This window comes from Musca domestica, unplaced genomic scaffold (assembly GCF_030504385.1).
Source record: "Musca domestica strain aabys unplaced genomic scaffold, Musca_domestica.polishedcontigs.V.1.1 2, whole genome shotgun sequence".
Taxonomy (NCBI): Eukaryota; Metazoa; Arthropoda; class Insecta; order Diptera; family Muscidae; genus Musca; species Musca domestica.
The window spans coordinates 2,377,506-2,389,594 of NW_026712249.1; the positions used below are offsets into that span (position 1 = coordinate 2,377,506).

A 12,089-nucleotide genomic window follows, 5' to 3' on the forward strand; every position below is an offset into this window, starting at 1 on the left:
TATTCGGTATTCTTATGATATAAACCAGATTTCTCAATGACACCCGCAATAAATACGAACTTTTATAGAACTAAATTGAGTATGTAGATTCACGTTTTGGTGTTACTCCCTCTTTATGTTATTTTGAAGACTTTAACTGCAGTATTCAATCGATTTCACTCACATTTGCATTTTAAAATAGAATTCTCTAGAATATTTTCCGTCTGTGGAAATTACTCTAGTTTCCTAACAAATGCAGGACTTTTGGTATTGAAAATGGGCAATGCAGGTCCACGTTTTGGTATAGCCTCCATATAATGGAACCTCCCGATATCCGAAATTTTTTTTTAGCGATTTTTTCATTTTCGAATTGTTTCAAATTTGGTATTTGAAGTTCGTAATGGCTTATGACAAATGTTACCTATGCAGGTCCATGTCTTCATATAGACCCTAATATAACAGCTTCATTCGCTATTTTTAAGATTTTACAAGAATTTTTAAGGGATTTTATTGTTTTTGAGAATTGCCAAAGTGGGGGATATAAACATCGGCATTTTAAGATCTATCTACAAAAGTGTTGAGTTGAGGGTACATAAATATTTTGATTCATCAGACGATAGAAAACTTCCTGTATATTATGTTGGATATAGTGATTATAGAAATATAATTTGTTATTGAACATTTACATTAGAGGCTGAAAACCAGACAACTTCGCTTTTTCAATATCCTTTTTAAACCAACTCTTTGGATTTTGTAAATATTAAACAAAAAATCCAGTTAATATCCTTAACTACTCATCCAATCGATTGAACCCCACTTCAATTTTGGTATATACGATTCCAATTTTTGGAAATTATTGATCATTATTTCTTTAAGCGATTAGCCTATTTTGATGTAAAAGTATTTTCGGAGAATTGTTCGCTTTTTAGTACATACATACACTTTCAGCAGATCCAACATTTAATATCAAAGGACATAAAATAAAATAAAAATACCGAGTTTGTTACCTCATTCGACTTTAATACTTTTGTCAACACCAACAATTATACCCCACCTCCATTTATGTAACTTATAGCATAATACTTACGTTAGAAGCTGTGTTGTATCACGTTCCACTTGAAATAGATTTCTCGATGTGTAGTCATTAAAATTTGACATAGCCTTGGTAATGTCCTTGCTGCCGTCAATGATAGCCTGATTTTTGCCCCAGGTCTCAATGTAAACCACAGCCACACGGGTATTCATTGTACGGAAATACTGAAAATGAACAGCGAAACAAGAGAGAGAGAGAGATTAGAACACGACTGATAACATTTAATTAAAAGCGTCGAACACTATCGCAGTGGCGAAGCCCAACCGACAGAAAAGAAACACTGCTGTTACTGAGAGCTTTCAATTAAAATTTGCGGGAAACAGGACAAACAGAGTGCCCTCTCGCCGACGAAAGACAATAATAAATTAAACAATTAAAAATACTTTTAATGCGAAATAAGACCCTCATGGATTAAGTGTATTAGTTTGTATGGTGGACGTATGTTTGTGGATGTGAGTGTGTGTGTGGTAATCTGTATTTTTGCAAGGATACGAAGATGCGTTTTGACACGAACATACATGATTTATTAGCCAGGCCAAGTAGCAAGACCCTCCACCGAAATAAAAAAAAAAACGACAACGCCATCAGAGAGGCCAAGTTGTAGATGAATCTTCAACACGAGTCGAATGTTAAATTCCAAGTCCAAGCAATGGAGCTGGCAAAATGCTTAATGGACCTTGGGTTTGTCGAAATGTGCAGAGGAAGTGGCACATAGACAGCCCAGGACCAGACATAGCTATGATGTGGTAATGGAGTTGTTTCACATCGACTTCGAGGAGTGAGTGTTTGGCCAAAGATAAAATTGCATTTTAGGCTAAGCGACTCGACTGCTCGTATTCCTTCCTTCAACTAATGGCATAATGAATGGCTACCATGATCATCATCTCCGAAGGAGGTAAATACGCTAGCAAGGAAAGTGCTCCAACGAAACATTTAAACGAAGAAGACGGAGCCCGACCACAGTTGTTTTTGCGTGTGTGTGTGTGCGTTTTGTTTAGTTGGCTGCTGCATTCATTTATTTATGGTTTCCATTCTCGACTCCAGACCAAACAAAATGATTGAGCTCAACAATAAATAACCGAATACTGTCAGCCACCAGTAGTTGGAAAAGCAAAACAATGATTTTATAGTACACACACACACATGCCCTTAAATGTTTGATGTTAAACGCGACTCCCCCGGAAATAGCTGGGAAGGTAGAGAAAAGACTCAGATTGTCTGTAGAATGAAAAATAAAGAAGAAAACATTGAATTTAAAGAAAACTTTTATAGGCACATATCTTACTTGTGTTTGGCATTACAAGTGTTTGACGAGGACCGTATATAAAGACTCGGATAAGTAATTCCAATTTAAAACTCTAATTCAAATAGAGGAGAGTGTAATGTAAGTTACTACTTTCTAGTGTAAGTTATGACTCAAATACCGCTGGTCTGATTGTAACAATTTAGTCAAATTCAGAATTGTCTCTTGGCAAAACAGGATAACATGAAAAAATAAAATGGAGTAGAAATGTGAAATTTGAAAACTTTCGTTTTGAATTTTGGAATGTACAATTGTAAGGTTTTATATTTCATGATTTTTTTTCATTTTGACCCCGAACAGAAAAGTTTAAAATCCCAAAATATCGGGTCAAAATACATAAAAAAATGTGGATATAAACTATTTATGTGACATATATATTTTTTAATTTTTCGTAATTTTTTATATCGCGATGACAATTTTTCAATTTGACATGCCATTTTAAAGTATACATTTTTTTTTTTGTTTTGGATTCTGGATGTAAAATGAGGAAAATGAGATTGGTGCAAAATACGATGTTGAATGCTTATTCTTCCTGACATCCAGCTTTTCAGCAATTACATCGTGCTTCAGATGGGAAATGCCAAGACATTCCAGCAAACAGAAATGGCCAACACAGCTGTATGAACTTAAAAGAAAGTCATTGGAACTGCAATCAGTGACATCCTCAGTAAAGAGGCACTGCTACATACGGACTATATAAAATGGTAGTGCAAATTGAACACTTAGTAAGAAAGGGATTCATGTCCTCCGAAAATCCTTCGGAACCTATTCTGAAGGTTCTTAAATCGCAGGTACTTTTATGTGGGGGTACCTGTGCGCAATAAGGAGTAATGACATTGTGCAATTGCCAATCTGGGGGTTGGGAAACTCCAAGAGGATAGTATTCAGTTAGTGGATCAACAGGGTTTGGGTTCCCAGAACAACCTTTTTTGGGGTTTATTAAATAGCCTTTACCATACACAAAGGGCTTCCGAAATATTTTTCAAGCTAATTTCCTCTAATTTCGCCTTATTTGTCATTTTTGCTTTTATAGGGGAATGAAAATCTCTTTTCAGAAAATATTCAATGTAGGTCTATGTTTTGGATTAGAGCCCATTTAAAGGTACCTTCCGATTTTATCTATTTCGAGGACAACATTTTTCAATCGATTTCACTTCAAATGTGCATTGAGGGTATATCAGATATCTGCCCTGTCCTAAACCCTAACCCCAACCAGAATTCCGTGTCGATTGGTTTTCAATTGTGACTTATAGTGCGATTGTAAAATCAATAGGCTTTAATTCTGTCCCTAAAACTATCCTTATGCAAAATTTCGTGAGGATCGGATGATAATTTCGACCTGTACCCTAAAACATAGTGTTGCAGGGTGTAGAAAAACCTTAAAAAATGTGTAATTCAAAAGTGTAAGTCAAGACAACAATTGAAAAAATATTTATTTTTATATTTCTTTATTTATATTTCCGAATTTATGAGATTTGTGAAAATTAGTCCAGCGGTTCTTGTAAGCAGAAGATCTATTTCTTTGCATATATATTGTACTATATATCCCATATGTTGGCTATTAGCATCACTGTAGTGTTCGGAAGTGCAAAATCAGGATATGTTTCTGTTTTTGTCCATTTTAACCCCTAAGTATTTCGCGATCATCTCCAAAAACAATGGACTTCTATTCTGGCCCTAACCCCACCTCCATTTTCAATTTAGTGAGGATCCGGCCATAATCGCTTTTATGAGAAAAAGGTCACCATTAAATATTTGTAGACACCAATACCAAGCACAAATTAATTTCTTCTGTGTCTTCTGCTAACAGGTTCCACCGTTGGTTTCTTTTTCAGAACAAATCTTCTGTTTTCTTGTTCTTCTTCGTCTTCTTTTACAGATTCATAAAGATTTGGTTTTTGTGTGATTTACTCCAGTGGCAAACTGTGTGGCAGAGTGCCATTGTCGGTCCAAACCCATAAAAGATGAAGTGAACAAAGCAGAGATGGCAGAGTCGAACGTTTTTGTGTTATTGTTTTCCAGTTGGAAGACATATCCTGTGCATTTCAACTCACTTGACACATATTTTTTGCAAAGTGTGTCGTCGTCATCATTGTTGGTGTATTTGTTGTTGTTGTATTGTTTACTTCTCTATTAAATGCACTTGTGGGCTTTTAGACAAAACAATTTCAATTATTTTCAAAGTTCATTGATACAATGTGCCCTGCATCGCTCGCCCACTGTTCTCTCTTCGTTACCGCTCGCCTGTGTTCAAACATTGTACCTTAAATCTCAATTTCGAATACTTTGGAAATAGAAATGTAACCAAAGATTCACAGAGTCCTGATCCATTGTTGTGTCAGAAGGATTGCATTTTAGTTATTATTCCGTTTGATTGTGGTCAAATGGAATACATTTTGGTTGCATAACATTGTCATGCTGCTGACTAAAGTATTGGTTTCATCTGTTGATGTGGTAGTAGATACTTTATTATATATGTATTAATTGATAAGAATTCAATGGTAAAAAGTTTGTACAAGTACATTAGAACTGGTTGCTAAGAATTGAGAAACAATATTGGATTTTCATTTTCAAAAATTAAGTTTTTGGTTTTGTGAATCATTTCTTAGAAAGAGAGCTTATGAACCCTTTTCGGTTGATCGGTTTCTTCTCTTTGGATAGTTGATTGATCTTAATATTTATTTGACCACCTCCTTGTTCATCAATTTCGAAAATAAAATGGATAATTGGAATTGGATTTATTTAGATAGACAACAAATGCAAAGACATAAAATGGTAAAGACTAGACAAAATGCATTCTGAGCAAAAGGTTTGTGGCTATACTACCTTGAATAACAGCTCATGACAGAGACAAGTTAATATAAAAAACACAATTATAGGAAAGAATGACAAATAAAAATTTGAATAATCCAAAATATTGGTTTCAAAGTTCTATTCCATATACCTTCCAAATAATTGCATACTGTCTTAGCGGTTTAAATTGCTTAACATTGGTAACTATGTTGTTACGATATCATAACAACAGAGGCATTTTTCACAGGGTTGCCATATTTTACTCTGTCTTGTCCTATCTTTACACTTCTATGTCTTTGACAAATGTCTATGAGATTTTCATAAATTTCACATATCATTGTTATTTCGTTTGATACCCAAAAATGTGCCTCATTTATATAATTTTTGCATTCTTTTTTTTTTTTTGCATTGCATTGCATCTAAACTTGTTATATTTTAACGACACGTAAATGAAGTTGGAAAAAGTCGTACACTAATATAATTTTCATGTATTCAAATATTTTCTTGCTAACATTGGACTCAGATTTAAAATAACCTATATCGATCCACTACTTCCATGGGGTCAAAAAAGATGTACATTATTTGAAAAAATCATGAATCTCCAATAATAAATTTTTACCGGTTCTTAGATTTTAAAAAAGGGTTTCCCAAGTCGTTCCAGGTAAAAAATTATCATAAATTTTATTTTTTCATGGACTTCTCGGCTATTTATTAATAATTATTATTTTAAGAATATTTTTGAAGGTCTTCCTGGAAAAAACGTTACCAAGGATCATATTTCTATTTTTAGAATATTTTAAGATTTTGTAGTCAAAATTTCTAGACTTCCCAGTAAAACAAGGTGGATTTTTAAATTTAAAATTATTTATCTGCTAAAGAAATAATATTCGAAAATTATTAAAATTCACTACAAAAATGGTAAAAGCTAGCAGTCACAGTTCGCAAAAGCACTTTTGGATCGTCAGAAAGCACATTTTCGAACCGCAATACAAAAATTGAAAGAAAAGTTCCAGCTCTTGAGCAAATTAGTAATGTGAAGAATGTAAATCATGTACTTTGCTCAATGACAACTACGAATATATGTTAAGGAAAGCTAATGTCATCCACACTTTGTCTTTTTTTGTACTGCCTAAGGACCTGGCTCAATTAAGTTCAATTAAAACGGGTACTAAGTCGAAAAAATAATATTAAAAGATAATGTCCATTTCCACCTCGGTGGCTACTTCACCTTGAGCTAAGCCCTTCAATACTATTGTATTTTCCACACAAGCAAAGAAGTCCTTGTGATTTTTTGGGCAACATTTCCAGACCAGGTTGTGTCTCGAGATGACAACAATTGGTTATCGAAATCTTGTGGTTTAACATTTTGCGGCTTTTTAATTTGGGACCACGTGAGAGATAAGTGGGCCAACAGCCCTACGTCGACTGAAGACCTCAAAGATCAAATTCATGAGCCTATCGAGGACATAGGGCATAAATTTTCAATTATAGTTATGCAAAATTTAATGAAGAGGGCATGATCCTTAAGCTTCCTCGTGGTGGAAACTTGGCTAATATTATCTCTCATTATAAACAGCTAAGCATCCTCTTTATTACGAAACGAAAGTCCGAGAATATATTTAAGAAAATTTTGCTGTTCTCTGATATATATAGATATAATAAACGTATGTAGCTAAGGGTGTATATCTGCCCTCAAATGGACTGATTATCTACCAATTGTTTTCGTTATTGTACACAACATTCCAGTACGGAAAAATACACTACATACCGTTACAGCAAAAATCAATAGCTACTTTCTTTTCAAAATCTTTAATTATTCCATTTGCGGCCGCCTACCCACATCAATGTCTGGGTAAATGCTCCCATTTGGCCTTAAGTGAATGCAAATGTGATAAATAACTTTGAACTCTATAAATGTTCCATAAATAATTACAACGAAATTTACCACAAACATTACAGAGATGTGCACAGGCACGACCTGAGATCATAAATAATTCCGATACGAAGCGTAGTAATGAGCGTCTCTTGTGCAGCCACCCGCCCACACGAGACCTAATGGAAGACCGACCAAATGGATGAACTAATGGAGCAACTAATTGTGTAAAGCCGTAATAAAGAGCTAACCGCCAGACGAATCTCAGATTGGAGGTCTATTTAAAGCGAAGGCAGACAATTGTCGTTTGTCTTCTTCGTCTCTGCGGATGGACTGACTGACAAACAACGTTGCACAGAGAAATAAAAAAACTAAAAATATGCGGCGGGCATTCTTCTGGAATCTTTCCCTCCACTAATTTTCATAGCTAAGAGAATGGTTTTGAAATTTTCACAAGAAAAATGAATTTGTTTTTAAAGAATGGAAATTTAAGAGGTTTCTAGGAAATACGTGAAGGATAAAAAAAAACTAAAAAGAGACAAAATGCGAAAATGAAATGCTTTTGTGTCTATTTGTTATTTCAGATCTCGTTCACATGACCGACAGGCAGTGTAGGGGAGGGAATGTGGCGGTGTGCAAAAAGTAAAAAAAACGACAAGAAAACCCGGAAGTGCTTGCCTACCATTCAAACAAATGCTAAACGTGGGAATGCAAGTGTGTTGGTATAAGTGAGTAGTGGCTCACTGTGTGTGCGAGTGTATGCATGCTCTTTAAACATTCAAATATTGCACGTGTTTGCCACGGTAGTAGTAGTTGCTGTTGTTAGTTACTAAACGTATGAATGAGTGTGTTTGGCATAGAGTTAAGTAAAACAAAACGACAGAGGACTTTCGTGTCGTTTATTGAAGAGAGAGAATCATGACTGACTTACTTGCAACAACTTCGAAAAAAAAAAACCCACACACTTACGTATATATGTACACAAGTTTCAATGGGTTGGGATGTGTGTAGGAATAGATGTGTATTTGTTTTAAGTTTAGATCTAGTGATGCCGAGAATCGTTATTTTGGGAAATTTTTAAATGCTCGGAAAAGGGATTTTGATAAAAGGATTTTGTACTGCCAAACAACTACCTTCGATGAACCCTTGTGCATGTACATTTCGTAGCAATTCAACAGTCAAAACCTAAAAATGCGAGTTTTGAATTGAAAATAAGAATGGTTATAGACCACCTTGGAAATAAAAAATTATAGGCATCCAGTAGGCATTTAACAGTCTTTACTAAAAATAATACATAAATTGATGAGCCCCTCAACCAACCACGACAAGCATCGCATATTTGTGGATGATTGGGATTCGCTAGATTCGAATTTTCAATGCCTTCTCTTAAGGTTATTAAAAGCTAAGGTCCAAAAACTTCAATGGTAACAAAAATTGGTACATGCTAATACTAAAAGTTTCTCTGCGGTATTTTGGCCCATTAGTGCCAACCTTGATTTCCAAAATACTCCAGACACAATAGCCCATCGGATTGGTATCCGGAGATTTTGGTGGTCATTTTGCGCTGGATATTAACGAGGAACCTTACTTTGTAACCATTCTTGGGTGGCGCGTGCTGAGTGCGATGATGCTTAGTCCTGTAGTAATGTACAAGGTCTGCAGCCAAAAACACACATTTAATACATCCTCCAGAATATTTTCGCGATAATATTCGGCTGTTATGGCGGTCCTCATCATCACCATTGCCGACGCTTGAGTTCTGGTGGCCAACCAAAAGTGCACATTTCAGCTGACCTCTTTGGCAAGTAAACACGATCATTTTGTTTTTTTTTTACAAACTGCCGCACGACGAATGTTTTCTCGTCGGAGAAAAACAAATTCGACAGTTCACCATATTCGGCCAAGCGAAGCAACTCTTTAGCTCTTTTGAGTCTATTTTCTTCCTGTTGTGGTGTAAGTTTTTGCAGCTTTTGGAATTTCAATGGCTTTACCCCGAGCTCATTTTTCAATATTTGCCGAATGGAATATTGCGATATGTTCAGCTCACGAGCATTTTTCGGCCACTGCGACGCGGGTTTCGATGAAGTCGCTTCTTTATTTTTCGGACCATTTCTGCTGATGTTGCTATTTCTTCCGTCTACTTCCTTGGACTAGGCATAGTCCACAGTCCTTGTATAGTCTTATACAGGGCTCGACATTTTCTTTCATTTTTGTGGGTATTAATTTCATGGTGGAGGATATGGCAAGTTCAGCTAAAAAGCAATTTTTAATGGAAATTAAAATTTGAAATGGCAACCCTGATTGGACCACCGTTCGTTTGCAAAACTTAAGATTTATGTTTTGCATTTAAAAGATTTAAAGCCTCCTGTGGTGAGGTTTAAACAAAAGAGACGGGTTTCAGTTTTCCAACGCGGCATCATCAGACACATGGCCCGTTATCCATCGAGTAACGACTACACGAATGGAATATAAAAAAGAGGAACTCAACTCCAACGAAAGACACACAAATAATGAGCCTAGCAAAGTCTATGGTGGCTCTATTTGCCATAAATATCTTGTCGCAGCAACTCTAAGCCAACTTTGCTCTTTGAGCGTGACCCCCCATACGTCGTGTCTATCACATGTGATTTGGCAGTAATTTTAAATTAAAACAAAAATAAAACAGAGAATAAAAAAAGGAAGATATCGCCCAACTCATTTGGGGTTCTTAGACTGAATGTGTTTGGAATAGAGTTAGTGAATCTAGTGACATCAGTGCCTCGTAAATAAACAACAAAAGGGGTGTGGGGGAGTCTTATACAAACACTTACCAAATCCGCAATGTTGGCAACTTGTATTGCATCGTGTATTACTTCGGCCCTTGTACTGCCATTCCGCTTATCGAACATGGCCTTGTCCACTATTATGGCAGTTTCTATGTATTTGGTAGCCTCGCGAACATCACGTTTATAGCGACCAGCACCATTTGGATGTATCTCATCGATAATACCAGCTGACAAATGTTTTGTGCGTCGTGACAAACGCCACGAGTCCAGATTGCCCGTATTCGCGCAGCCCTTGTTGGCTTTGGTGCGTGCCTCAAAGATAACATGAGGATGCTTCTGCTGAAACAAATGTTGAAACGAAAGTATGAGCAAAATGCAAATGGCGGAACAAGAACAAATAGTAAATTTCAAGAGTTTAAATGGGATTGGTGTTGGACAAATGGCAAGTAGTAAATAAATTGTTGGAGATTTTTACACAAAGTGAGACATGGCATGTGCAGCGTGTATGCAATGACTTTCGAAGATTTCTCGCATCGGCAAACTGTGATAATTTTACAAGACTTGAGTAAATAGTTTAAATATATATATTCTAGTATGAATTAAAATAATAGTATTTTACACTGAGATACGCAATTATTTTTGAGGTTTAAATTTCCGTCACAAGCCTGAAAAGTAGATCATTATTTGCTGTTCACTTTTAATTCTGGATTCAGTATGAGGGATATGGTTAAAGATGCAAGGAATGACATATGGAATTGTTTGTTCGTCCTATTGCTGACGACATCTCATCGGTGTTATGCTGAAGTGTTTTATATGCTATTTGAGAAATACTTATTTTCAAACTTTAAAATCTGTTTAACAAAGAATAGACAGTTTTTAAATACGATTTTTTCAACATAATTGTAAAAAATTCTGCAAAATGTTAGTTTTCCCGAATTCTGTCAATTTTGTGGCAATGCAAAGTACAGCTAGTTGCGATAAATTTCAAAGAAGAAACAAGGTACATAAGGCAACAATTGGGGGTCGTCGATCAGACCTTGATGGCCTCTTCAACGCTATAGTCCTACAAAGTTGAGATATATAAACGTGTTCCTCCTCATGACACTAGTGGGTCAATAACCCAGGCGCAGTAAAGTTCTATAGAATCTAGAGAGGAAGCTTATCCACCAATCTGGGTAGTATTATTTTTGATTTCTTCACTGATGTCATTAACCAATGCAGTACGAATGCTATTCGCTGAGTCCAAAGTCCATCCATAGAAGCTGGAGAACGTCGGATGCCTAGACAAGGCAATTTGGATGGCGAAGCCGTCTTTTTATATTGGGCGTAAAACAGTCCCGCATACTACCGCGCTAATGTTTGAATGATCAGCGAAACTTATCCTAATGAAGATTTTCATCTGCCCTCCATACAATACCTGTATTTTTGTATTTAGAGATAGCGACAGAAACAACCCTATGTTACCACAACTATGGATTTCATAGCATTTTGACCATAATTCGTTTCATTTGCTGGCATTTACTAAAAAAAGTAAATGTGGATAAAAATAGGTTAAAATGTATCCGTCGGTTTTGCCGACAGATGTATACCTTCAGCCCGTTTCATGAGCTTCTGCGGGGGAGGATCCAGAAAGGGAGGGCCGACATTTCCCATATTTTAGTGGATCGATGATTGATAGAAATATTGAGACACACGAAGTTTGAATGTAATGAGACGTTGACCCATTGTAGCGGAGATATCAGAAGGAGTGGTCAATAAATCACATATTCACAACGGATATTGTGTTGGTAAAAATATTGGGATGTGTCAAATTTGAAAACATTCGGATGTTCATTTTGCATTTTATGAGGGTGATTGGTATACAAAATTTTGACCTGTTATGGGAGAGGTACCAGCATGAGTTCCATTTTCATACAATATCTATAAATGGAAAAGATATTGGGATATGAGAATTTTGAGCACAAACAGATTCTTCTGTCACATTTTATAGGCATTTCCTTTATTCAAATTTTTGACACTGTGTGTGTGGTAGAGGTAGCAGAAGTATTGATCCACCTTCATATCGGTCTTAGGGTTATTATAAATATTGGGATATGCAAAATTTGAATATAATCAAATTTTTTCTTTCACATTCACGTTGCGATTATTCAAAAGTTTGCCCTTTTCGTCGGGGAAATACCAGAAGGAGTGGTCCGATCTATCCCATATTTTTTCCAGATCTAGGGGTGTTAAAAAGTTGAAAGCAATCAAATTTTTAACATTTTATAAATGCTGCATTTATTA

General features: G+C 35.8%; 1 protein-coding gene across 1 annotated transcript in view; it reads right to left on the reverse strand.

Moving 5' to 3' along the window:
- LOC101891938 (disintegrin and metalloproteinase domain-containing protein unc-71) overlaps nucleotides 1-12,089 on the reverse strand; it is a gene marked incomplete in the record, with an annotated part of 263,600 nt that overhangs the window by 60,309 nt on the left and 191,202 nt on the right. Inside the window, 2 exon segments of the mRNA XM_059121629.1 lie at nucleotides 1,067-1,236; nucleotides 9,852-10,142. Of these exon segments, the coding sequence (XP_058977612.1) occupies nucleotides 1,067-1,236; nucleotides 9,852-10,142 (461 nt within the window).